Raw genomic sequence first — 27,693 nt, forward strand, 5'->3', positions numbered from 1 at the left:
TCCCTGGTGCATTTTACGGCGGGGGGAAACTGAGGCCCAGAGAGAGCAAGTGGTGGGCTGGCGGCTGCCCAGCGTGCCCGTGGGTGAGCCCGGGCTGGATGCCGGGTGGGCCTGCGCGGCAGCTCGTGGATTCCACCCTTCCCCACCCCACCCGCCCCGTTCTGCACTGATGGGGACATCACTTCAGGTGGCCAGTGGGGACCAAGGTGGCTGGTAAAGATTGGCTGCAAAAAACAGACCGGATGTGAGGTCAAATCCATGGGCTTCCTAAGCCCTTCCTCCCTCATGGGATGTGGCCTTCCAGGGTGGGCAGTGAGGATGGACGACACGGACCTGGCCCACAGGCTTCCGGGGAGGAGAGGAGAGGAGAGGAGAGGGGTCCGTGGGGACAGAGGACGGGCGGGTTGTGAGCATGAGAGGAAGGAGGCCGGGCGGGGCCTCGCCCCTCAGACGCCTCACTCCTCCCCGCACAGGGAGACGCACCTAAGAGGGGAGAGAGGCGGAAGGTCCGAGATGGTCCTGGGGCAGGAAGCTGGGGAGAGGGAGGGAGAAAATGGTTCCACTGACGCGATTTTCAGTTCACAGAGAAGTGATACTCTGTGTGCCTGGCCTCCTCCTAAGAACTCTCCATGTAGTAATGAGTTTCGTCCTTGGGACGATCGATCCTTTGATGTTGGTATGAATGTCGTCCCCTTCTGTAAATGAGGAATGGAAGCTCAGGCAGCTGGGACACTTGCTCAAGGTCACCTGACAAGGAGGGGCTGGGATTTGAACCCACGCAGGCCGGCGTCGCAGGCCACATGTCAACCACTGAGCTCTGTGGCCTGTCCTTGCGGCCCCGGGGGAGCCCTGAGGCTCCCACCCTTTTGGGACGAGTGGACTTTGAAGGCCCACCGAGGAGCCTTTCTCCTGTTTCCAGAACACTCCCCAGGGCCTTGTCACTTGCAGTTTCTCTCGCCCGGGTGTCCCTCCCTGCCTCGCCCCCTCACTTATTCAGTGTTTCTGCTCAATTCACGCCTCCTCAGGGAGGTCGCCTGACCACCTGCTGGAATAGCTCCTCTCTTTCCTCACCCCCTGGACCAGCTCAGATTCACTTTTCTTCCTGGAGCTGCTCTGTCCCTGCGAGGCTGATTCCACACCTCCATCCGTCTTTGTGCATCCTGCCGTCTTCCAGAGGGTGCTTTCTGCGTGCAGGCACCGTGCTAGGCTCCGGGGACCGGGGTGAACACGATAGATGCACGTCTTGCCCTCGTGTGCCTGTACGCGCGTGTGTGAATCACACAACAGTAAATAAGGACATTTTCTGGACTATTATGAGCATGTGAGGAGGACTTTGGCTCTTACTCCAGTGAGGTGGGCATCCCGGGAGGGTTCTAAGCAGGGAAGGACGTGCCTGACTGGGCTTGTTACAGGTCCCCTCTGGCTGCCTGTGGAGAGCGTCTGTGAGGGTGAGGGCGGAAGCAGGGAGGCCAGGGGGAAGGCGGCCGTCATAGTCCAGAGGAGGGACCGCGCTGCTTGGATGCATGGGGTGGCAGCGGAGGCCTGAGACTCGGGAAGGGCTTCTGGCCATTCCTCCTCCCGGCATCTGCTCTGTGCTCCAGCTCAGGGGTTGGCAAACTCTGTCTCCAGAGGGTCAGACACTAAATACCTTAGTCCTTGTAGGCCACACGGTCTCTGTCACAGCCCAGCTCTGCCCCTGTAGCCTAAAAGCAGCTACAGGCGATGTGTAAACAAGTGGGTGTGGCTCGGAGCCAGTAAAACTTTATTTAGAAAAACAAGTGTTCTACCCCTGGTCTAGCTGCTGGATTTACTCTCCCTTCAGCAGGGAGAGAGAGGCGCCCCTGGGGTGACAGGTCATCGGATTTGCCCCCTGCCTCGTAGCCGGCAGGCCTGGTTCTGGGCCTGACTCGGCGGACTGCCGGCAAAGCCCTGCTCTTCCCCGGCCTCAGTTTCCCCATCTTCCCCTTCCCATCTGAGCTCAGCGTGGCCATGGCTCTGTGGGGTTGGGACTCACTCTGGGGCAGGTCGGGAGCCCGGCAGCCTCGGTCATTCCCGAAAGCCGCTCTGTTCCCTGCGGGGGGCCCTCGCAGCTCCATCCCCCCCTCCCGTCAGCTGGGCAGAGCCTCTCATTTGTGGGTGAGAGTAATTAGGGGTCCACCCCAGCTACTATTTCGGGAAGGCGGCTGGCTGAGGACATCGTGGAGGGGGTGACCCCGGGCAACAGCACCACCCTCAGGGTCGCTCAGGGAGACAAACTGCAGGGCGTGGCCCTTGCTCCCTTGTTCCTGCCACGAACTCAGAAATAGGCTGAAAGGGGAAAGGGCCAGATCCTAGGGTTGTGGCCGCTGCAGAGTGCAGGTTAGGGTGCCGGGTGGAGCGTGGGGCGGGGCCTGTGTGGCGCCTCCTGTGGTGTCCGACCCGAGCTCCCGGGGCTCTGAGGTGTCCCCGGGGAGGGACCCAGAGGCCAGCGGTCCAGCGCCTTAGGCACATACAGGGAAACTGAGGCTCACCATTTAATCCTCGCAGCCACCCCGGGAAGTTGGTGCTGTTATTATCCCCACAGATGAGGAACCTGAGGCTCAGAGAGGCTAAACGGCCGTGAAGTTGGGAGGGGCCGGGCAGGGATTTGAACGTGGATCTGTGCCCGTCTCACGAAGCCTGGCCAGTGGCCTCGACTGGAAGTTGGGAGTGGTTGGCTCTCACCTGGCTGAGCTCCCGGACTCCGGGATTCCAGATGTTTCCCCACATATTTCAGCCGAGACACGAGACACAACACGGTGCTTCCTCTTCCCACTCCCTGAGTCTTTTAGCCTCGTGTTTACAGTGGAGGGGAAGCCAGCCGGCCTCCTGGGGCCTGGCTCCCAGCTCTGGGGAAAGCAGCAATCTGTGTGTCTGTTGTCTCCAAGGAGGTAATAGAGGTGGCCTGAGAACGATGCTCACCAACAGCTAGCTGTCCCGGGAAAGGCAGGAGACAGGAAGGAAGGGCTCCTGATGCTTTTCACGTCACCAAAGGTCTTTGGGGACGGTGGGGACATCGCGAAGCTAAGGCAGCTGCTTGTCCTTCTTTCAGGGGCCTGCTGACTTCAGACGACTGCCTCGATTTCTCCCCTTTATTTAATTTGTCCTCGCCCCCATCTATCAGGCCAGGCTGGGCAGTATGGTGAAGAGGAGGAGCCTGGGCTCTGTGACCTTGGGCAGTTTATTTAGCTCCTCTGGGCTTCAGTCTTCCTATCTTTAAAAGGGGTGCAGCAGGTCCTTCTTTGTCTGCGGAGTAAGTGAACTTAAGCCTGTATCTCCGGCGTGCCCTGCACGAGAAGGTATTTAGTTAAATTGTAATCCACGGGGACCACATCACATGCTGATTGTTACTGGTTCTTTTTATTCATTTTCCTGCCTTGTCTCAGAACAGAGGTCAGAAGACTCTTTCTGTAAAGGCCCAGATAGTAAATATTTTAGATTTTGTGGACCATACAGTCTCTTGCAATTATTTAATTCTGTCATTGTGGCCCCAAAGCATCCCCAGACAATATGTAAATAAATGGGTGTGGCTGTGTCCCAATAAAACTTTATTTATAAAAAGCAGGAGTGGGCCACATTTGGCCCACAGGGACTGAGTGTGTTAGTCCCTGGTCTAAAGGGTTTCACTGTGGTCTGTTTCTGATTATCAGTGAGGGTGAGTTCCTTTTCATATAATTGCTGCCCACTTAGATTTTCCCATATGTTAATTGCCCATTCATACCCTTTGCCCTTTTATCTATGAGTTTCCCAGCTTTCTCTGGTTGATTTGTTGGAGTTTCCTGTATATTCTAGGTATTTATTCTTTGTTGGTTTTAGACAGTACAGTTAGTTTGGAATCTGTGGCCTGCCTATGGCCTTCCTACTGAATGGAAGTCTTTAATTTTATCATAGTGCTTTTTGGGCGGTCTTGTATATGAACTCCTTTTCTGCTCTAGGGCAGAGATATTCTCCTGCATTTTGTTTGGTGAGCTTTAGCTTTTCTGTTCCTATTTAGGTCTTTAATCCTAAAGGAGTTTATTGTTACATATGGTATGAGGTAGGGATCCGGTTTTATTTTTTTTTCCTGTGAGTCAGTTTTCCCTGTACCATCTGTGGAATACTCCACGAGATCGTTCATCATCCATCACATGCTGAGTTCCCATAAACAGTGTCCTCTTATGTGATTGCTGTTCTCTTCTGCTGGCTTTTAATCTGCTTCTGCTGTGGTTCCACACAGGTTTTGTTACCATGGCTTTGTAATATGCCTTTATAGCAGGTGGGGTGAGTTCAGATTTTTCAAGGGAAGTCAGAAAGCCAGGCTTTTATGTTGAATATCCTAATATGTTAGTATTGGCACAGGATTTTACTTAAAAGAGCACCGTGCTGGCCAAACCAAACTTGTCCAGGGGCTGGTTCCGGCCCGTGGCTGCCAGTTGGCAGGTGCTCCTGAAAGCTTCCCGTGTGAGCCTGACCTTGCGCTTGCATGTCTGTGGGTTCACAGTGCTGGAGAAGAGCGAGTTCAAGGATGAGTCCCAGTACTTCCGTTTCCACGCAGACGAGGAGATGGAGGGAACCAGCAGCAAGAACAAACAGCTTCGCAGCGACTTCAAGCTGGTGGAGAACATTCTGGCCAAGCGCCTGCTGGTAGGAGCAGAGCTGTGCTGCCGCATCTTCCTTCCCAGACCCGCCTGCAGGCCCGGGAACTGGGCAACCTTCAGGTTATGGCTGGAGAAGTTGCGGTCAGCTTGGAATACCCGAGAGTACGGGGGATTCTAGGTGGTGGCTGGCAACACTGCCCAGAGGCCAGGTTGCTTTACTGGACAGACTACCCTCTTGACAGATGAGACTGGGCTCGCTGGGCTCCTTTTCTTTTCCTTCCCATCTCCCCTTGTCTGCCCCACACCCTAGCCTAGCCTTGTGCAGGGAGGATGGCCTCCTGAAATGACTCCTCCTGCACACCAAAACCTTGTGTCTTCTGGGCTGTCACCCTGCCCTTGTTCAGTTGCTGTAAATAGCCTTGCAGTTAAGGTAGAACTTACCAGCCTGTTGAGATATTTTACTAGCCCAGCCCACCGAATCCTGTTTCTCTCCCGCTGGCGAGCAGCAGCCTCCATCTTAAGGCCTGGCCCACAGCAGGCAACCGGGAGAGAGGCTTGGAGAGGTTAGGTCTCTTGTCATTGCCAGAGTTGAGGCCGAAGTCCACCTGATGGGAAGGCAGCTCCATTGACTTCTTTCCTATAGTACTTATGGGGGCTGCTGTTCCAATTCCCGTTTATTGCACAGCAAAGCCCTCCAGTACTCCCCATCACACTTAGGATAAATCCAGTCTCTCACCATGGCCTTCAAGACTCGTCATGCCTCTCCAGCTTCATCTCCTGTGCTCTCCCCTTCCTCATCCCACCCACTCCAGCCACCCTGATCTTCTTTCTTATCCTCCAGTACCTTGGAGCCTGACTCAGGGCCTTTGCACACGCTGTGCCCTCCACCTGAAGCACTTTCTCCACGCTTTATAAGCTTCTGTTCCTCACTTCATTCAGGTCTCAGCTCAGATATCACCTTCTCTGGCCCCGCTGCCACACCACATCCTGTCCCTTTAAGTCATTTGTTTTAATTCAAACGACATACACTCCCTGCACCACATTCTATAGTTCTTTATTTGTTTGTAGTCTGTCTCCCCCAGTAGATAGTCAGCTGCACGAGGGCAGGAACCGTCTGTCTTGTTCAGTGCTGTTTCCGGAACAGTAAAGTACCTGGCCCATATAATAGGCAGCAGCTCAACAAATATTTATTGAACTAATAAATGCATTTCCCTGTATCCCCTCCACCACTGACCCCCCCGAACCCACCAACCTGCCTGTCATCCTGTGATGGGGAGGGATGGCTCCTCCCTAAACCCCCTTCCTGTCCCCAAGTTCTTGGTGGCTGGATTCCTTTGGATCTATTTTATTCATTAAGTCAGTAGGTTGTTATTGAGCACCTACTGTATGCCAGCAGATGGGGAGACAGTGGTGCATAAATAAGGAGGCTCTGTCCTCAGGTTGGGGAGAGGAAGGGGAGACAGGCAATGAAAAGTAAACAAATACGTGTGGTCAGCACCAGGCTGAAGCATGAGCCCAGTGGCGGGTCTTCACGTGACAGATACGTATTGAGCATCTTCTGCATCCTGGGTGCTGCTAGTGTTTAAATCCATCCTGCCGCACTCCACCCCCCAATCTGTACCCTGAGTAGATCTGGGGCACGAGGAGCTGGCAGGATCACGGTTCTCACCATGGGGGCCAAGGTGGGGTTGGCTCCAGGCCCCCCTCCCTGCCTCACCATCTCTCTTGCCTCGGACCCTCAGATCCTGCCCCAGGAGGACGACTATGGCTTCGACATCGAGGAGAAGAACAAGGCCGTGGTGGTGAAATCAGTCCAGAGGGGCTCGCTGGCAGAGGTGAGGCCGCTCAGAGGGGCCACCCTGGCTTGGGCTGGGTGCGGATGGGAAAGTGGGGCATCTCTCCTCGTTTCTTGAGGCAGGCCAGCTCAGAAAGCCCTGGGATGTCAGTGGTCCCTCCTTGTTCATTGCCCTGGTGGGGAAACTGAGTGTGGGGCGGTCTTGTCTGCAGAGCCCACGGCTTGGGGCTGCCCTCCCAGCATGTGCCACCAGCTCCCTCTGCTGGCCTTATGGGGTGGTGCATGAAAACGACCCGAGGGTCTGAATCAGCTCCGATTATGGAAAAAATATGCAGGGTTGCTGTGACATGGATACAAGGTCTGGAGGAGGACAGCCAAGGATTCAGCCCCGGGTCCTCTCAGCTGTTCGCAGGGGGTGTGCAGGTGGGTGGGAGAGAGGCACCTGCCGCTTTGTCCAGGGGCTCTGGTTGCTTCCTCGTAGCGATTAGCAATGTGTACGGCTGCAAGTAGCCACGTGCCTCACAGTGGCAGGAACCGTGGGGCTTCATTTCTCTAATAACGTAAGCAGTGAGAAGGAGGTGGTTGTGTCTTGTTCGAGGTCGATGCCTCTTTGACTTTCCTGGCCAAGCCCTCGTGGTCACAAGGTGGCTGCCCCGGGTCCACGCCTCGTGTCCTCACTCGGCTGGGCGGGAAGCACGGGCGGACTGACAGCTCCTCCTCAGGGGAAAAGCGTCTTTCCCGTTAGCGCCGCCTGTAGGCCTCCCTCCATAGCTCGTTGGCCAGAACGGGTCTCCCCAGCCCCCTAACCGCTTACCACAGAGGGGAGCGAGGTTGCCCCGGGGGGCTCCCGCTGGTTGTGCCTGGTGCCGGCTCTGTGCTGCCTGAATGCGTTCAAGGCTCCTTAGCGAGGAGGAGAAGGGAGGGGAGGGGGCCAGTTAGCCGGTGCGCTTGTCTCCCGCTCCACCGCCGCCCAGATGGCCGGCCTGCAGGTGGGGAGGAAGATCTACTCGGTCAACGAGGACCTGGTGCTCCTGCGGCCGTTCGCAGAGGTGGAGTCCGTCCTCAGCCAGGCCTCCTGCTCCCGCCGCCCGCTGCGCCTCCTGGTAGCCACCAAGGCCAAAGAGTGAGTGTCCCCCCGGGTGGGGTGTCTGGTGACCTTCCTGTCAGGTTGAGGAGTTGCCCGAGTCCTAGGGGTGTTGGTGGGGGCCCGAGCCGTCCCGCTTCCCCGTGGTTCGGGCTCCTTCTGCAGGCACGTGACACGGTGCTGCTGCCTCTGTTCAGTCGACAGATGTTCGAGCGCCTGCTCTCTGCCCACTAGTGTTTCAGGCTCTGAGGATGCAGCCCCGTCTGGATAGATTCATTTCTACCCTCGTAGATCTCAGTCTGTTTGGAGGGTAGAGCAGGAGACAGACAAAAACAAAGCAGAAAAGTAAGAGACATACCGAGCCAGGGAGTTCAGGTAGTAGTGAGTGTGGACCAATGTATAAAGCTGGGACGGGAGACGGGCATGGGGAGGGGTGGTGGTCAGGGAGATGCCACTGAGAACTGAGGTGAAGACCTGAAGGAGGTAAGGGAGCGAGTCAAGGGGACTTCCGGAGGAGGAGGGTTCCAGGCAGAGGAGACAGCGAGTGCAAAGGCCCTGGGGTGGAACTGTGGCTGGTGTGTTTGAAGAACAATGAGGAAGCTGATGGGGCTGGAAGAGAGTGAATGAGAAAGAGGGGTGGGCAGTGAGGTCAGCCAGGCCCAATAGGGCCTGTGCCCACGGTAAGGACCATGGAGCCACTGGAAGGTTCTGAGCAGAGGGGCGGCATGATCTGATGTAGGTTCTGGCCGAATCTCTCTGGCTGCAGGTGGAGACTAGATTGTCAGGGGCAGAGGTAGAAGCAGGGGGAGTGGTAAGGAGGCTGGTGGCCCAGCCCCGCGTGGCAATGGTGGGGTGGTGAGAAGCGGTCGGGTACCAGATATAGGTACAGGGAGAAGCATTTTCTGTTTTATAACCTGTGGATTTGGTTTTCACTTCTCCTTTCTATTTAAGGCAGTTGCTCTCTGTTTTGTATTGATGAGAGTGATGGAAAGTTTTAAATAGGATTATTTCAGTAAAAAGACATGTCAATTTAAGGAAAACGATTGATAGTTTGGTTGGTATGTAAAAGTGGCAGAAATCACCAAGGTGGAACGTTCCTGCTTCAAGTTCCAGAAATACCCGGGGTTTGAGAACAGGCTCTCAAGACGACTTTTTCTGGCAGGTGGGGACGATCCAAGGCCCAATGTAGGGGTCACGCCCTTGGTAGGGAAGCCCCTGGATTAATGACACCTGCTGTATGACCCTGGGCAGGTGTTGCCCACTCTGCCCTGGTGACCCACTGCAGAATGGCCAACACCTGGGCTTTCAAATCATGCTCTCTGGGGGACACATGGGCATTTTTCTAGAGTCAGCATCAAGATGTGCTGGGTCAGTTGTCACTCTCCCAAATCTGTGATTATTGAATAAAATGTTCACTGGCCAAGGTGCTGGTCTGGCTGCCACGAGGCCTCCTCTCACCAAGAGAATGATGGAGAGGGGGTAGGAGAGTGATTGGGAATTTCTGTGCATGGACTGAATCTCCAGGGGTGGGCCAGCTGGTTCTGATCAATCAAAGATCCTGCTGCCGTGGGCTTTGGTTAGACGAGGTTTCTCTATACATTTGGACAGCGTGGTGCTGCTGCTATTTGGGGTTTGATTTCCCAAAAGCCTGTGGGGCAGGGGCTCCCAGGGTGGCCCCCTGGGCTGTCGGGAGTGGTACTGCTTTACCTTATGGTTGCTTTTGCTTCATGCAGGATCATCAAAGTCCCCGATCGTCCAGAGGCTCTGTGCTTCCAGATCCGTGGAGCTGCCCCACCGTACGTCTATGCTGTGGGGAGAGGTGAGCGGGAGCCTAAGAGGTGGAGAGGGGAGCTTTGGGAGGTGGGTCTGTGTGTGTGTGGAAGGAGTTCAGAGGCGCCCAAACCATTACCTCCAGGCCTGTGCCTCTTAGTGCACCATTAGCACTTACCGTCTTTGCTTGAAGCCAAGGCTTGCAAACGCTTGTGGAGGGGGGTCAGGCAGTTACAAATGGGCAACTAAAAGGAAGGCACTAGGGAGTGGTGAGGACTATGGCAAAGTGAGAAAAATACATGTTCACTCAAAAAGGGGCAGTTTTTCTTCAGCTGAAACTCATTATTGCCAGGCAGGAATGTGGACCTCCTCCTGCCAGGTTTGATTTTTTTAAAGAAACCAGAAATAGGAATTTTGGCCACACTTCTGTGGCCAGATAGATCCAGCCCATAGGCCAGCAGTTTGAGACCTCTGATTTCTTATTGCCTTCTCCTTGTGTGCTGTTTAAGAGGTTACTCTGTCCAGGAGATGAAACCAAATTGACCTGAGATACGGGGTTCCCAGCCCTTTTTGCATCTGAGGGCCCTGTTTTTAAAGTTCAAACATTCATTGCCCACTCTTGTGGTCATAGCTGTACTTTTAATATGTATTGATCGAAAATGCATGTCACGATAGAAAGCTACTGAGAATTTGTTAATATCTTAAAGTAGGTTTTAATTTTATTTATCCCTAAAGCAGTGGTTCTCAACTGGGGGCAGTTTCACTCTCCAGAGACATCTGACAATGTCTGGAGACATCTTTGGTTGTTATAACTTGGGTGCGGGCGCTACTGACATCTCATGGGTAGAGACCAGGGATGGTGCTAAACATCCTACAGTGCCCAGGACAGCTCCCCAGAACAGAGAATTATGCAGCCCAGAATGTCAGTAGTGTTGAGGTGAGAAACCCTGCCTTAGAGCAGAATAGGTGTTTATAGGCAAACTAGGCAAAAATAGTAAGACAGCTGATATTTCTTGAGTCCTTACTGAGAGCCAGGCACGGGGCTAAATGTTTAACATGTTTCAACTCACCAAATCTCTCAAGAACCCTATGAGTAGATATTATTAGTGTCTTCATTTTACAGATGAGGCAGCCAAGACACAGAGAGGTTATGGAACTTGCCTGAGGTCACACACTTGGTCAATGACAGAGCCAGAATTTGAACCCAGGCTCCTGGGGTCCAGGCCTGTACTTGTCCCCATCACACCACGCAGGCCTGATGTTTTCCTGTGTACGAAGCTTGACATTCACTTGCATTTCTAGACCCTTCATATTAACCACACAAAACCCTGGGGTCCAAGCCCTGCAGTTTGGGAGTTGTGGTATAGCTGAGAAAACATGCCCTTAGAGTCTGGTAGACCTGGGTTCGAAACCTGCCTTATCCTAGGCACGTGACCTTGAGAGAGTCACTTTGCCTCTCCGAGCCTCTGTCTCCCTGTCTGCAAAATGGGGCTGATCCTGGCCCCAGTATCATGGGTTGTAGTGGGACTTTAAAGGAGATGAAGCTCTAGAGTGAAACGTTGCTGGGTTCAAGTCCAGCCCCCCTTGCTGCGTGACCTTGGGCTAGCTGCTACTTCTCTGAACCTCAGTCTCTTCTTCTGCAAAATGGGAATGCCAGTCCCTGTCCTGCCCACTGGCATGGGGTGGAGAGTGGCTGCAGGGTGCGGGGGATGGAGGTGGCGTTTGGGGGAGTTGGGGTGGCGGGTGGGGTGGGGGACAGGTTCATCTGTTTACTTGCCCTTGCCTGGCACTGCCCCACGCTCTCTTCGCCTGGCATCCAGCCTCGAGCACTCTTGTCCCCCTTAGGCTCTGAGGCTGCGGCCGCAGGCCTCTGTGCTGGCCAGTGCATCCTGAAGGTCAACGGCAACAATGTGATGAACGATGGAGCCCCAGAGGTCCTAGAGCACTTCCAGGCTTTCCGGAGCCACCGAGAAGAGGCCCTGGTGAGCCACCCGGCAGCTAAGGGGATCAGGGAAGCCCTGCTCATTGGGGTAGGGGCTGAGGACCACGTTCCCTTCTCTGGGGAAAAGCCTGAAGGCACCACAGCGTTTTAGGTGGGGCGGGGTGGGGCTGCCTACCTGGCAGGGCTGAGCTGGGCTTGGGCTCTAGGACCCCTCTGCTTCCTAAACCTCATGGCCTCAGTTTTCACAGCTGTGAAATGGGTGTGATAAGACCCTCTTTTCTTACCACATGGGCACGTTGGGCAAATAGTCACGTCAGGTAAAAAACTGATGTTATACTTGGGTTGGGGACCAGAGTTCTGTGGAGGGTGATCCTCACTGGTTCATTTAATAAGTGTTTATTGAGCACCTGCTGTGTGCCTGGCATGTTTCGAGGCCCTGGGGCCACGGGAGAGACAAGGTTTCTGCTCCCATGGAGCTGACTTACATTTTCTAAGGCTCCTCCTTCCCTGGCTTCTGTGTGGAGCATAGACTATAGACAGTGAGGGCTGAGTGTGACTGCAGGTCCCTCAGGAAGGTTCCAGAGTGAAGTCTGGGAGGGCTTTCTGAAGGTGGTGTCACCGACAGGCTAAAAGCCTGAGCTTTTGGAATTAGAGAACAGTGTGCACCTTGGCCCCTTCCCTTCCTCCCTGGGCTCCTGGCGTCGTGGCCGCCCCTCTTACTCTGCTCCCTGCACAGGGCCTGTACCAGTGGGTCTACCACACCCACGAGGATGCCCAGGAGGCCCGGGAGGCCCCCAGCGAGGACCCTAGTGGCGAGGGGGCCCGAGAGGAAGACCAGTCCAACTCAGGTAACAGGACAGGTGGGCCGTGTGACGGAGATGCCAGCAGGGACCGGGTCCTCCTCTGTGTCCACACTCCTCCCGATCCCATCCAATCCATCCCGACGCCACGGGTTCTGTGTTAGTCTCTGACTGCTGCTGTAACAAAGTACCGCAGACCTGATGGTTTAAAACAACACACGTTTATTATGTTACGGTTCTGGAGGTCAGGAGTCCGAAATGAGACTCACCAGGCTATAATCAAGGTGTCAGCAGGGCTGCATTCCTTTCTGTGGCTCTATGGGAGAATCCATTCACTTGCCTGTTTCAGGTTCTAGAAGCTTGGCTCGTGGCCCCCTTCGTCCATCTTCAGAGCCAGCAGTGTTGGCCTGCGTCCTTCTCACACTGCCATCTCCCTAATTCTAACTCTCCTGATTCCATCTTCCCCATTTAAGAACCCTTGTGATTACACTGGGTTCACCTGGATCATCTGGAATACCCTTACTGTAAAGTCAGCTGATTAGCAACCCTATTTCCAGCTGCAACCCTAATTCCTCCTTGCCAGGTAACATAGTGTACACACAGGGCCCAGGGGTGGGATGTGGGTATTTTTAGGGGGGTTGTTATTTTTCTTTTAATATCTTGTTGCAGTGTTTTGTTTTGTTTTATAGATTTATTTATTTTATTTTTGGCTGCGTTGGGTCTTCGTTGCTGCGTGCGGGCTTTCTCTAGGTGCAGCGAGCGGGGGCTACTCTTTGTTGCAGTGCGCGGGTTTCTCATTGCGGTGGCTTCTCTTGTTGCGGAGCACAGACTCTAGGCACGCGGGCTTCAGTAGTTGTGGCTCGTGGACTCTAGAGCGCAGGCCCAGTAGTTGTGGCCCACGGGCTTAGTTTCTCCACACACAGCATGTGGGATCTTCCCGGACCAGGGCTCGAACCTGTGTCCCCTGCATTGGCAGGCAGATTCTTAACCACTGCGCCACCAAGGAAGCCCCAGGGGCTGTTATTCTGTCCACCACGAGCTCCCATGTTTTTCTCTCTGCCCAGCCTCAGCCCTGGACCCCCAGACCTGTCATTCTACCTGACATCCCCGGATGTCTAACAGGCATCTTGGCCAAAATTGAACTCCTGACCTTCCTCTGAAGCCTGTTGCTCCCCTCAGGGTCCCCTCTCCATCCTTCCAGATTCTCAGGCCCCGAACTCAGAGTTCTCCCTGACTGTTCTTTCTCCTGTATCCCGCCACCTTGCCTTCAGCATCCAGGCTCATTGCCTGTACCTTCCCCTTGCAACCAGAATCACCACCTCCATCGCTGCCTGGTCCGAGCCACCATCGTTTCTCACCAGGACTATTGTAGTAGCCTGCTCACTCTTCTCCCTGCCCTGCCTTACCTCTCCTCCTATAGGCTAGTCTCAAAAAATAGAACAGAACCTTCCAGTGGCTTCCACCCTATGCAGGGCAAAGACCATGTCCTCGTCATGGTCTTCCAGGCCCAGCCTTGCTCCCCAGCCTCACCTCTCGTCACTTTCCCACTTGCCCTCGCTGCTCCATCCACTCCAGCCTCTTGTTCTTAAATACCAAATGGACTCCTGCCCCAGGGCCTTTGCACTTGCAGTTCCCTCCGCCTGGAATGCTCTCCCCCTGAGTACTTCTTACCTCATGCTCTTCACCTCACTCAGCTCTCTGCTCAAATGTCACCTCCTCAGAGAGGCCACCTTGAGTGCTGTAATTAAATAAGCCCTTTCTGTCCCTCAGTGTCTCCTCATCCTGTTTTATTTTTCTTCACCATGTGTATTAGTTGACATGTATCATACAGTTATTTATTGCTTTCCTCTGTTTTCCCCACTAGCGTAAGCTCCCCGAGGGCAGGGATTTTGTTTGTTTTATTCCTTGCTGTACGCTCCGAGCCTTGAACTGTGCCTGGCGCATAGTAGGCGCTGAGTGAATACTTGTAGTTTGAATAATAGCCCCTCCTCTCCGGTTGCTTCTCTGGACTCTGCCCCGTACTTCTGCTGGGCTGGGGGTGGGGGCAGACGCCATGGGTAGACCAGGGGCTTTGGGTGCCTCTGTGTCCAACAGCTCTGGGCTCCTGGCTGCTGACTTTGGGGTCAACAAAGAACCAGGGTTTATGGGGTTGGCTGGGGAGCTGTCCCGCGCTGCTGAAACACCCACAGCCTGGCAGAGGGGTCCTAAAGGGGACAGGCTGATGGGGAGGGGGGAGAGGCCAGCTGGCAGCTGTGAGCTCAGTTTGTGCCCCTCTGAGAGGAAAGGGCTGTGGCCCTCCTTCCCCAACATGTGGGCGACCCCTGATGATGACCGTAAACCACGCTGAGAGGAGCTGGCGGTTTCTACTCTTCTGTTCGACAAGTAGAAGCACCTACTATGTGCCAGGTTCTGTTCTAGGAGCTGGGGAGACACAAGTGAGCAAGGCAGACAGGGTCCCTGCCCTCAGGACACTGATGTGAGGGGAGCCAGACAATGAACAAAAGAACGAAAAAACTGACAAGTGGCGACACAGTATGAGGGTGAGGGGAGAAAGAGTGATGGGGTGTGTGTTGAGAGGTCCTCTTTGGAGCAGGTGGGGAGGAAAGCAGTTCACTCCAATAAAGTGTCTACTTTCTCCTTAGATACATCACTACCTAGCTGTGTGGCTCTGAGGAGTCACAGCCTCTCTGGGCCCATATTAATCAGAACTGAAACTGAGCTACATAAAAACATTGGCTCAGCAAACTAAAAGGTCTGAGTAGGGTCAACAAGCTTCAGGTCTGGCTCAATCCAGCACTTTATATAGTGAGGAGGCTCTTTCTTTTTCTCCAGTTCTCAGCTCTGCTCCCTCTGTGTTGGTTTCCCTCTTACATGCTGTTTTTCCCACCTGGTGGCTCTAGTAACTTGGAATCCAGTTGAAAAAGAGAATGTCCCCTTCTCTTTGTAGATCCAACAAAAGTGCCAGACTTTACTCTCATTGACTCAGCTTGGGTCACATGCTCACTCCTGAACCAATCACTATGAATAGAGGAAATCAAACATGCTGATTGGCCAGGCCTTTGCCTCTGGGGGAGGGTATGGTTGGGGGGGGGCCTTTTCTGAGCCACATAGACTGAGAAAGGGGCTCAAGGGTAGATTCCTAGAAGGAAAATCTTCTAGAACAAGAGGTGAATGATAGCGGGCTGGCAAAAATGAACAGAGCTGCAGCACTTTAGTCCCCCCATCTGTCCAACACAAGCCATCTGCGGTGCTGGGTCAGGAGGCTGGCTTGGTGTGGGGTGGTGCCCCCTCCTCAGGGTTGCCTGTCCCTCTGGCTTCCAGCCTTCCCCCTGCTGTCCCTGGGTCCCCAACTGAGCCTGCACGAGGACAGCGCTGTGGTCAGCCTGACGGTGGACAACGTGCACCTGGAGCATGGTGTGGTGTACGAGTACGTGAGCACAGCAGGCATCAAGTGCCACGTGCTGGAGAAGATCGTGGAGCCCCGTGGCTGCTTCCGCCTCACTGCCAAGGTCTTGCTGGGTGCTGCCCTGCCCTGGGGGTGGGGCAGCCTGATTCCCATGTCCTCAGAGTTAGCCTGGAGCCCTGCATCCTAGTTCCTCCCCCTCCACTTGGTAGCTGTGGGGCTTAGGAGACTGACTTGTTATCTCTTAGCCTCATTTTACTCATCTGCTAAATGGGCCAGTAATAGAGCTGACCTCACATATGTATTATGAGGCATATAGTAGTCACCCCAGATAAACCCATTAAGACCCTCCCAGGTGCACAGCGAGTGCTCAGTCGCTGTTAATATTTCTGCAGATCCTTGAGGCCTTTGCCACCGATGACAGTGTCTTTGTGCAGAACTGTGGGCGGCTTATGGCCCTGAGCAACAACATAAGGACCATGTCCCACTATGAGTTCCGCAACATCTGTGACACCAAGCTGGAGAGCATCAGCCAGAGGATCGCCTTATACCAGGAGGTGCCTGCACCCTACAGGGTCTCAACTCGGGGTATTTTGGTCATAACTGTCAAAACCCAACCCAATTTAGCTTAAACAAACAGGAGAATTTATTGGTTTATATTACTGAAGCGTCCAGAGGTTAGCTTCAGGCATGGTTGTATCCAGGCACTCAAACAACTATCACACTATTACAAGAACGGGGCCTCTCTCTTTCTCTTGACTTTATTTTCCTGTATTGGCTTCGCTCTCAGGCAGGTCCTTTTCGTGTGGTGACAAAATGGCCCCCAATGGCTCTAGCCTTAGCAACCCCAGTAGAAAAGGAACTCGAAGAGAGCTTTCGTTGGCTTGGCTTGGGTCCCTTGCCTAGACCTGTACCAGTGTCTGCAAGGATGGGGAGGTAGCCTTACCTGAACCTCACAGACTGTGGGTCAGGGAGAGATGTTCCTCAAGAACAGCTCAGGTGCAGCTAAAATGGAGAGGTACTTGGAGGCCTCACGTTTCTCCAGGCCTCCCCTGAAATCTGGGTCCAGTAAAAGGCACTGCAGGGCAATTTACTTTTCCATTTGGAACTATTGGCATTTTGTCCAATTTTGGATTGTCTGACCTAGGCCAGGATAAAGTGGGTACTGGTGGTGGGCCAGAATTTCCAGACCCCTGTATCACGACTCCATGTCCCCCACCTTTCTCAGTTTGCAGCTCAGCTAAAGAGCAGGGTCAGCCCGCCCTTCAAACAAGCACCCCTGGAACCCCATCCGCTGTGTGGCCTGGACTTTTGCCCCACCAATTGCCACGTCAACCTCATGGAAGTGTCCTACCCCAAGACTACTCCCTCGGTTGGCAGGTCCTTCAGCATCCGCTTTGGTCGCAAACCCTCCCTCATCGGCCTTGACCCAGAGCAAGGTAACTGTGTGTCTGTCAAAAACTGTGTCCAGATCTCACACTACGGATACTTACAGAAGCATGTCTGAAGGCCAGCAGTCCAGAGCTGGAATGATAGCTCCACGGTCATCAGGGATCCAGGCTCCTTCTATCTTTCTGTGCCACCATCTCTAGATGTTGCTTTTATCCTGAAGGATGCCTCATGGTATATAGAATAGCTGCTGGAGGACCAGCCATCATGTCTACATTCCAGGCAGGAAAAAGATCACAGTAGTTAAAAGCATATTAGCACCAAACCGAAACTTTCTTATTGAAGTAATTTAATGTATTAAAAGAATGTTTAAAAGAGAAATCTCTCTCATTGATTGAGATCCTTAAAATGAGTTTGTATACCTCTGTCTAAGGGGCTTGTGGGTGTCTGGGGGCTGTTTCCAAGTGAACTCTCCCTCCCTCCACTGTAGGTCACCTGAACCCCATGTCCTACACCCAACACTGCATCACCACCATGGCTGCCCCATCCTGGAAGTGCCTACCTGCTGCAGATGGGGACCCCCAAAGCCAGGGTCCCAACGACAGCAGCTTTGGGTCAGCCAATGGAACCCTTGGCCAGGAGGACCGGGGTTTGAGCTTCCTACTCAAGCAGGAGGACCGTGAGATCCAGGATGCCTACCTGCAGCTCTTTACCAGACTGGATGTGGCCCTGAAGGAGATGAAGCAATATGTTACCCAGATCAACAGGTGAGCCCCGGGCCCAGGAGGGAATGGCCCGAGTGTCAGGGTCAGGATTTCTCAATATCAGCGGCCTCAACATTTTGGGTAGGATCATTCTTCGGAGTTGGGGGCTGTCCTGTACATTATAGGCTATTAGTGGTATCCCTGGCTTCTACCCACTAGATGCCAGTAGCACCCCTTTCCCCAGTTGTGACAATCACAAATGTCTTCAGACCTTGTCAAATGCCCTCTGGGGGGCAAAATCTCCCCTGACTGAGAACCACTGATCTAATGAAAGGATGGATGTAGGCGGCATCATCAGTAGAGGCTAAAACTATTTGTTGAGAGGTTTGGGGGGAACTTTATCATTTTAATGTTGCAGAAAGAGAGACGGCTAGATGTGATGTCCCTTTTGGTGCGAAGCAGCAGGACACACACACCGCACCACCTACAAAGCGTTCTTGCCAACACAAGTCGCACCGTTCTCTGATCAAAGTTCTAGGTCTCACTACTCAGCTAGAGGACTGGGTTTTAAGGGAGGGTGAAATGCCACCTCAGGGACGCAGTTGGCTAAATCCAGAGGGTGGGTGATTCTAGATGACAAATGACCCAGTTTCTTTAACAAATAAATGATTGGAGGGGAAGCAGGTACAGGGAGGGGGAGGAGGAACTGTTAGGGAAGGGACTTGAGAGACACATCAACCAAATACAGTGTCTGGACCAGGTTCGGGTTCTGTTTCTAACATACCATCTGTGAGAAGACACTTTGGGGAGCATCAGGGATCCTGTGGACTGGGAACCAGATGGTATTATGGAATGACTGATTTTGTTAGGTGTGGTAATAGTGACTGGTTATGTTTACAACAGTGTTTCTCAGCCTCAGTACTGTTGACATTTTGGGCCCGATAATTCTTTGTTGTGGGGTACTTAGTGGCATTCCTGGCCTCTACTCCTTTGATGCCAGTAGCTAGCCCACCCCTCCCCGCCCTGCTTCAGTTGTGACAACTAAAAATGTCTCTGGACGTTGCTAAATGTTTGCGCCTGAGGAAACTTGCTAAATTGCTAACCGTTTCCTGGGGTGGAGGAGTGGGGGACAGAAAGCACCCTCAGTTGAGAACCGTTGCTTTAAAAATAAATCCTTATGTGCTAGAGACACATATGGAAGTGTTTATAGGGGAAATTATATATCTTAGGTTTGTTTTAAACACTCCAGAAAAAGAAAAAGCAACACAAAAGATGGAGGAAAGAAAAGTGGATCCTGAGTTGCCACTGTTGAACCTGGCAGCTGGGTACCTGGGGTCCATCATACTGGTCCCTCTCCTTTTGTGTATGATAGAAATTGTCAATGAGAATAGGAAAAATAATGTAGGGTCTGGAGGCAGGAGGCCTGGGTTTGATCCTGGCCCTGCCACTTATTAGCTGTGTGACCTTAGGCAAGTCACTTAACCTCTCTGAGCCTTGATGGTCTCACCTGTTAAAATGGGGCTGATCATAATACTGACCTCATTGAGATGTAGTGGGATTACATCAGCCAGGGTTTACTGATCACTTACAAGGCCTTACAAGGCACCAGACACTCTTCTAAGCACTTTACATATTTTAACTCCCTTAATCTTTACAGCATCTTAGGACATAGATAGTGATATTACTCCAGATGAGGAAACTGAGTCTCAGAGAGGTTTAATAATTAGCTTTAGGTCTCTGAACTAGGAAATGGTAGCATCGGGATTTGAACCTGGGGTCTGTCTGTCTTAAAAACCTATAGTCTTAACAATTATACTCTATGCCAGGGATTGACACACTAGGGCCTATGGGCCAAATCCAGCCCACTGCTTTTTTTTTTAAAAAATAAAGATTTATTGGAACACAGCCATGCGCATTTCTTTACATGTTGTCTATGGTGCTGTCACAGTACAGCAGCAGAGTTGAGTGTATAGTTGTAACAGACCATATGGCCCTTATAGACCACGTTTCCCAGTTGCCTTCTTTTCTCTGGAGCCTGTGTATCTTGGCTGTGAAATAGAGTATCCATATGTCACGCCCCCTACAGGAGGGACAATGTATACGCATCTGCAGAGTTGCTGGTGGGATTTTCTTTCTTATTAATTAATTAATTAATTTATTTATTTTTGGCTGTGTTGGGTCTTCGTTGCTGCGCACGGGCTTTCTCTAGTTGCGGCAAGCAGGGGCCACTCTTCGTTGTGGTGCGCAGGCTTCTCATCGCAGTGGCTTCTCTTGTTGCAGAGCACGGGCTCTAGGCGTGCAGGCTTCAGTAGTCGTGGCATAAGGGCTCAGTAGTTGTGGCTCGCGGGCTCTAGAGCGCAGGCTCAGTAGTTGTGGTGCACGGGCTTAGTTGCTCCGCAGCATGTGGGATTTTCCCAGACCAGGGCTCGAACCCGTGTCCCCTGCATTGGCAGGCGGATTCTTAACCACTGCGCCACCAGGGAAGCCCTGCTGGTGGGATTTTCAGGGAAGGGATGCAGAGCATTTGACGGCTCCCTCTGCTTAGGATCAAAGGTGAGGCCTGAGGTCAGAGCCTTGCCTGGGGCCTCCATGGAGGCAAGTGACGCCACGGGCCTCTGCCTTTAAGTTCAAAGTCTTTGCTCCTGCAGGCTGCTGTCCACCATCACGGAGCCCACCTCGGGTGGGTCCTGCGATCCGCCCTTGGCCGAGGACGCCTCATCCCCCCAGCTGGTCAGCGAAGAGAGCGAGATGGACAGGACCGACCACGGGGGCAGCAAGAAAGTGTGCTTCAAGGTGTCAGAGGAGGATCAGGAGGACTCGGGTCATGACACCATGAGCTACCGGGACTCCTACAGGTGGGGGCAAGCTGGGGGTCTCGGGGGGTTTGGTGTGAATGGCCAGTGGCACAGTTGAGGCCCCCGCCGTGGGAAAGAATCAGAGGACATTTCCCAGGAAGCAGTGGGACGGGGCGCTGTTGCCTAGCCACGTGGTTCTGGGGGGTTAGGCCGAGCCCCACAGCACGCCCCAGATGCCCCCTTCGGCTCCCCTGCCCCTGCGCTAACGTTGCAGGGCCCGTCCCCTGGTGGACACCACCCATCCTTTCTGCCTTGGTTCCACTCCACACACGTTGATGGAATGTGGTCCAAGGAAAAGTCAAGATCTGCAGTGTGTTTTAAAATCAGCATAAGACCTCTGGTTTCTGCAACAAACACTATTTTTACTTGATCCAGGGAGTAAGACCATTTTTTTTCCCTGCTGACTCAGAGGATCTGAATTGTTTTTTCCTGGTTAGGTTAACTATTAACAAGATCAGTGAAGTTTTAATTAGTGGGTTAAATGACTAAAAACCCAATTTCCTGTAATAAACCATAGAGTGAGTGAATGGAATTCCTTACCACAAATAAACAAGCACCATGGCCTCCGGTGAAAGGTTATATAACATCTGACCATTGTGGTTAAAGTAGAATCTTGGAGGGGCACTTCAATTGTTCGTGGGCAAAATACAGAACTGATAAGAACTTGGCAAGAAAGGCCTTGGGCCCCATTCTCCCAGCTTTTATATCCTTTCAGTCTTCAAGGGACCGGATTGGTTGGTGTTTCTTGGTGTCTGTGTTACGAGATGGTCTGGCTGACTGGGTACCGTGTGTTCTTGGAGCCTCTTGTCCACAGACCAAGATCTCTCCATCTCTCTGGGTTTCCATTCTGACATTTTTGGGTCCTCCGATTTTTCTTTTAGTTGTCAGAAAGGTGAAGGAAAGAACTTCAGGGTTGTGGTTTTTGATTCCCCGTACCTTCTGAGTTCCTGGGATACAAGCCAAGCAAACACAGTCCTTGTTCATAGGAGGTTTCCAGCCGGGCTGGGGAGACAAAACATGGAACCACGTGGCCAAGCGTGGCGAATGCAGGTGTGTCCGGGGACAAGGCTGTCCCACGAAGACAGTGACAGGAGTTACAGCCGAACGAAAATGATTCTTTGTCCACCTACCACTTCTGTACTGAGGCCTGGAAACGTTTCCCCAGCGCCAGACCTGGAGAACGCACCAGGGCAACCCTGCCCGTCTCTGGCTCTGGCGGTTGGCGCATGGTGCCTCCTCTGGGCCAGTCGTCCACCCAAGGGTTTTTTGTCTACGCTCCAGAAAGTGGGTTCCGGGTGCTGGGAGCAGAGGCTGTGAGTGGGAGGGTGACTCATGCCTTCCTGTCTGCTGCTTTGCAGTGAGTGTAACAGCAATCGCGACTCCGTCCTGTCCTCCACCAGCGTGAGAAGTAACAGCTCCTACCTGGGCAGCGACGAGATGGGGTCTGGTGAGTGCAAGGCTCGTGCCCCAGGAGAGGGGTCCCCCAGCGCGATTCCGTTTTGTTTATTTTTATTTTGTTATGCTTTACTCCGTGTTATATTGTCTTCTATTACTTTGCCTGGTGTGGTAGTGGTTTTCCTTCTGTCCTTTAGCAAACATTTATTGCGCACCCGTTATGTGCTGGGACCACAGCAGTGAATGAAAAGACAAAGATCCCGGCCCTCACGTTCTCCGTGAATGCCACGGACACGGGACAAATAAAAACATACACGATGCAGTTACATGTTGTGGTGAGGGCCCCAACGTTACTAAAATAGGGCGACCTGATGGTTGCCGTGAATGACACATGCTTGAACCAAAAATTCAGACAACACAGGAAAGTTCAAAAGAAGTACATGAAAATAAGTCAGAATCTCAACCTCTCCCCCGGAAATGACTGTTGATTATATTTGGGGATTGCTGGTGAACATGTATTTCTGCACAGATGTGGAGAAATGTGGGTGGACGGCTGGAGGGACAGACAGACATAAATAAGATTTTATAAATTAGATTCTGTTACTTGGAACTTTTACTGAAAGACTGAAATTTGTTTTTATTTTAGTTTTATTGATTTCAGCCTTTAAAATTTTTATTTTGTGAATAGGACAGACATCCACATGGTTCATAATTCAAAAGGCATGAGAGGGTGGGTGGTGACAAACCTCCCTCCCACCCTTGTTACCCGGCCTCCCGGTTCCCAAGCTCCCACTGTCACTGCTGCCCTATGTGTCTTTCCAGAGGTAGAATCTGTGCATAAAAATTTAATTTTAATTGTACTTCAGTTTAACAGAAGAAAAAGAAGCTCAGGTAAAATCAGAGATATTTCTGAACTTTAGATAAATATTTCATCACATAAGATATTCAGCTGCAAAAACTATCCCTGGGGAGGTTTTAGGAAGGCGCTTACATGTGGCAGCTGATTTAAATGAAATGGCTGCGGGATGAATCAGGAGACTGGAATCCGGTTCCTTATCTCTGGCTTTCTGTCTCCTCGTCTGCAGAGTGCAAACTAATAACATTGACTTACAATTGTGTAATGTTTTAGTTCCTGTTGCCCATTTTGCAGATGAAGAAACCGAGGTGCAGAGAGGTCAAGTGATTTGTGCAGTGTCACACAGCCAGGACCTGGGTCTATCAGACTCCAAGTCCACTGTGGGTTTTGGAGCTCTGTAGCTACATTGCTTTCTTGAGAAAGAGGCTGGGAAGGTGTGAGATGGGGCAGGAATAGTTGATGGCTGTGGTTTCTTCCTTCTGCAAGGGGACGAGCTGCCCTGTGACATGAGGATCCCGTCAGACAAGCAGGACAAGCTTCATGGCTGCCTGGAGCACCTCTTTAACCAGGTAGGACCTTTGTCCCAACCCTGGCCTGACCTTGAGTTCTTCCCATCACCCCTGGTAAGAACCCATAAGCCAGGAGCCGGGGCAGCAGCTATGAGTAATGGGTCCCTGCAGCTTGGAGGGCCCTGTGGGCCAAACTAACCCAGAGCTTCCTGCCACCCAGGTGGACTCCATCCATGCACTCCTCAAGGGGCCAGTCATGAGCAGAGCTTTTGAAGAGACCAGGCATTTCCCCATGGACCACAGCTTACAAGGTGAGCAGAGAAGAGTCCCCAGGCAGGGCGAGGGATGACATCCAGCATCCGTCAGGGAGACAGGCTGCAACGGGTGACGTGTGCTGGACAGGCGGCAGGCCACCTGGGCCACGTTCTCAGCTTTGCCCCTCACCTGTTGAATGGCCGTGGGTCAGTCCAGGGGCAGTCAGCAGGTTCATCCCGTGGGCCAAATCCAGCCCACGGCCTGTTTTTGTACAGACTGTGAGCTGAGAATGATTTTTCACGTATAATGGATTGTCAAAACGGAACGAAAGAAAGAAAGAAAGAATATGTGACAGAGACTGTATGCCCTGCAAAGCCTAAATCAGTTCCTATCTGACTCTTTACAGAAAAAGTGTGTGGACCCCTGGGCTGGTCCCTGAGCCTTTCTGGGTCTCCGTCTGCCTGTTTATAACATGAGGGGAAGGACTGGAGCACAATTTGCCAAACCTCAGACACCCCCAGCCCCCTTCATCGTTTTAGACATATTCATAGAATCTGCCAACATCTTTACATTTTTTAAACCATATTCATTTGCTGCCCATATTATTGATAGATCAAAGTGCCTCCCTTTAAAAAATTCAATTTTGAAAGGAATTTATTTAACTCCCCGTAAATGGAAAACCAGTATAAAATGTCATAAAATAATGATAAATCCAATGGAAACGGCAACAAAAAATGTTGTTGTACTGTAGTTAGGCACTGTTGCCTGTCCAGAGCTCTTTGTTCTTTATTCCTGAGGGGGATTAGTGAGTAAAAGAAGTGTTAAGGACATACCAGCACCAAATTGAGACCTTCTTCTTGAAATGATTGAGAGAAAAAGATTGACTTTTATGTCCCTCTATTTACTTCTCCTCCCATTTACCCATCTACCCACCTACCCATCCACCCACCCATTTATCTATCCACCCATCCGTCCATCCATCCCATCCCATCCATCCCATCCATCCATCCATCATCCATCCAATCCATCCATCCATTCATCTATCCATCCATCCATCCACCCATCCACCTACCCACTCATCCACCCATCTGTCTACTCCATGCATCCGTGCATTCATACATCCAGTAAATAATTTCCAAGAACCAGCTTGTGTCAGGCCTTGTGCTGGGCCCTGGGGCCCATGAGATGAAAGTGACACTGCCTCTGACCTCAAGGAGCTTCCAGTAGAGTTCAGGAGATAGGAAGAGAAACAAGCAGTTGCTCCTAAGTGAGGGTCGGAAGTGGTGAGGAGTTGGGGTGCCCTAGCTCAGCTCTCCCTCCTGCTGTCTCAGGATCATCTCTCCCTGGGCTGAACCTTAGAAAGAAGAAATGTCAAACTCAGAGGAAACAAAACCACAAATATCTCAGAAACCTGGGACTTTGTAGCAGGGAAGAGGCCAAAGGAGTGGGGACCTGTGTATGCTTGTCTGGGGCCAGGTTCAAGTCCCTTTTCTGTCACTACCCTGCTGTGTGACTTTAGGCAAGTCACTTTTCCACTCTGTGCCTGGACTTCCTCCTCTGTGTAGGATAAAGGTTACGCTAGGTTACAACTCATGTGCCAGCTCGATTGGTTGTGGCTGTGAGGAGGTAGTACCCAAGAATCCTTCCGTGACTACATCCAGGCTTAGGAGACAAGAATGCCCTGATTGATTTGTGATGTCTGCATTGGATTTGTTGCACCTGTGAGGAGTCACAGCCTCAGACGAGTGGGAAGGAGTGCTGAGATTGATCAGCAATGTCTGCCATGAGTGTGATACTATGAATTCGTAGCACACTGACCATGTATTTGCCTTCCGTGGACCAGATAGTACCCTAGAGTCCTGCCAGTATCCTTGACCTAAGATTCTGAGCTTTGGAATCTAGTGATGGAACAGAGGACTTTGTGCCACCATTTTCCAAAGCTATCTAATTGTCCCTTTCCTGCCCTCCTGTCACTTTCTGCCCCAGAGTTCAAACAGAAAGAGGAGTGTACAATTCGTGGCCGGAGCTTGATCCAGATCAGCATCCAGGAGGACCCCTGGAACCTCCCCAATTCCATCAAGACCCTGGTGGACAACATTCAGAGATACGTGGAAGGTCAGTTGGGCAGGGAAGGCTGTAATGTGGAGGTTTTGTGGCCTTTGGTTCCTGATGTGGAATGTGGAAGGATCAGGAGTGGGTCCATCTCCGTGCCCCATGTCTCTCCAGGCCCAGGGAGAGGACAGGAAGAGCAAGTGTCCCTTTCTCAGCTGTGTCCTGCCCCGGGCAAGGCCCTGGGACAGTACACACTTGATCAAGGAACCGCTGATTTGGGGTGCCTGGGGCTTCCTTGCAGAGTCAGGAGGCTAAGAAGGCTGAACTTGTTCCTTCTCAGCTTCCAAAATTGTGGATGTAGTTCAGTTCCTTTTGTTTACTAACCAGGTTACAAGTTGGGGGGGGTGGGTGGGTCCTGATCGGACTTGGGCCCCCAGGTAATTTTTGATGCTACAGCATTAAAAAAATGTGAATCTGCTGCCAGCATTTATAATCTGAGACCCCACATAAAAGTCTAGATTTCTGGCTGTTCTTGAACAATCAGAAGATCTGGCAATAACAGGCCTGCGATTCCGCATTCACACTTGGCTGGAGATGAGTGGTGGCCACCCCTTTTAGGTGGGGGAGGGGTGCCTTCCAGTGCACATGGATCCCACCATGCCCTGTGGCCTGGGGTCTGCTTCATGCACCTTATGTTACCTGCCTGGCCCTTGGCAGCATTTGAGCCTGGGACTCCTGGGTTAGAAGGATCCCAGGCCAGGGAGACATCTGACCAGGACAGCAGGAGGTGCTTGGCCCCAGGGTCATGACCCCAGGAACAGCACCCTCTGAGTTGGAAGTCTGTGTTGGCCCTGAGATGTCCTGTCTTCCAAAATTGTCATTGGTGAAGAGCATGGACTCTGGAGCCAGATGGCCAGTGCTCAAACCCCAGCTCTCCCACTTATTGGCTGTGCGACCTTAGCAAGTTCCTTGACTTCTCTGTGCTTCAGTCTCTTCATGTGTAAAATGGGTTCATAGTGTTGTTGTGAGGGGTGAATGAGTCAGTACAAACAAGGCACTTAGTACAGTGCCTGGCACACAGTTAAGTCCTCAGTAAGCACATGCTGGTGTTACTACCACACCCTGCCCTGCATCTTAGTGCCTCCCCAGGACAGAATATATCACAAGAGGGCAAATCCAGGGGCCCTTCAGATTTTTCTTTTAAGCCCCTTCTGGCCCCAAGAGCCTTTATTTGAAGGAAAGAGACCAGGCTGTTAGGCCTGTGTCTGGAAGGTCTGAGCTTTGTCTACACGTGGGCAGGGCTTGGCTGTGTAGGACGATGTGAATAAGTACCTGAGTACACGTGTGAGTGTACGTGGTCTGAGTGTGCTCCCACATGTACGTACACGCGTGTGTCAGGGTGTGCCCACGCACAGGTACAAGGTGTGGGCTGGGGGCTCTGGCCCAGGAATTGGAGGGGCTGGTGTCAGTCTCTGTGTGGAGGGTATATATAGACAGTTGGGGTGCAGCGAACAGTTGGGGTTTCATCCCCTGGATGTCCAAGGGTTTCTGGAATCTGCTCAACATTCAGCCAGAGCTTCTTGAGCACGGCTCTGTGTACCCAGAGCTTCACTACAAGAAGGGGTCAGGCACGTGGGCTGTGGGGAGGCCTGGCTCGGCTTGCTCCTTCTGCTAACCCCTCTCAGCCCATCTCCTTCTCCTTCCAGATGGAAAGAACCAGCTGCTCCTGGCCTTGCTGAAATGCACAGGTGAGGGCTTTGAAGGGGCAGCTGTCTGTGATTTGCACACACCCAGGTGCATCCAGGAGAGGCCACCCTGGCAGCCAGTGCCCATGACCGCAGCCCGGGGAAGGCCTCTTCTGCCGGCCAAGGTTGACTTTCCCCTGGTCATCGGAGTCTGCACAGGGGGAGGTAACACCATGGCCTCTAGCCCCTCCAAGAACTACTCAGACCTCACTTCTTCCTCTTGTGTCCAGGGGACAAGTCTCAGGGCCCTGGAGCCAGGAACACTATCTCTTGTCACTTCCCAGGCCTGGGCTGATCTTGATGAGGACACAGGATAGAGTACCGACAATTAGGGAGGCTCTTTGCTGGTAGAGCCCTCAGCCCCAGCCTGGGGCTTCCTACCCTGAAGACGGTGGGGAGGAGGAGGGACTGACAAGGGCCTAGGGGAATCTTAGAGGTGTTCTCTGTCCCTCCCTTCCTTCCAGAAATTCCCAGCCAAGGGGCAGCTAGAATAGGATCTGGGTCAAAATTGGTCACTGAAAACCCATTGGCTAGAGCCAGTCAT

The 27,693-nt window shown here is 52.4% G+C and overlaps 1 protein-coding gene across 2 annotated transcripts in view; it reads left to right on the forward strand.

Annotated features, from left to right (window-relative positions):
- The window catches only part of PREX1 (phosphatidylinositol-3,4,5-trisphosphate dependent Rac exchange factor 1), a 192,380-nt gene that overhangs the window by 153,134 nt on the left and 11,553 nt on the right, over positions 1–27,693 (forward strand). For both annotated transcript variants that reach the window (XR_014254955.1, XM_082430786.1), the window contains exons 16-31: positions 4,499–4,641; positions 6,338–6,430; positions 7,365–7,513; positions 9,208–9,293; positions 11,090–11,226; positions 11,923–12,034; positions 15,308–15,495; positions 15,785–15,946; positions 16,618–16,828; positions 17,269–17,545; positions 20,131–20,337; positions 21,696–21,784; positions 23,075–23,157; positions 23,318–23,408; positions 25,339–25,467; positions 27,111–27,152. Coding sequence is in view for 1 of the 2 variants with exons in the window: in XM_082430786.1 (XP_082286912.1) it covers positions 4,499–4,641; positions 6,338–6,430; positions 7,365–7,513; positions 9,208–9,293; positions 11,090–11,226; positions 11,923–12,034; positions 15,308–15,495; positions 15,785–15,946; positions 16,618–16,828; positions 17,269–17,545; positions 20,131–20,337; positions 21,696–21,784; positions 23,075–23,157; positions 23,318–23,408; positions 25,339–25,467; positions 27,111–27,152 (2,199 nt within the window). In the remaining variant the exon portion in view is untranslated. The remainder of the gene's footprint in view (positions 1–4,498; positions 4,642–6,337; positions 6,431–7,364; positions 7,514–9,207; positions 9,294–11,089; positions 11,227–11,922; positions 12,035–15,307; positions 15,496–15,784; positions 15,947–16,617; positions 16,829–17,268; positions 17,546–20,130; positions 20,338–21,695; positions 21,785–23,074; positions 23,158–23,317; positions 23,409–25,338; positions 25,468–27,110; positions 27,153–27,693) is intronic.

Source organism: Balaenoptera physalus, assembly GCF_965194825.1.
Source record: "Balaenoptera physalus genome assembly, chromosome: 16".
In the NCBI taxonomy this organism is placed as follows: Eukaryota; Metazoa; Chordata; class Mammalia; order Artiodactyla; family Balaenopteridae; genus Balaenoptera; species Balaenoptera physalus.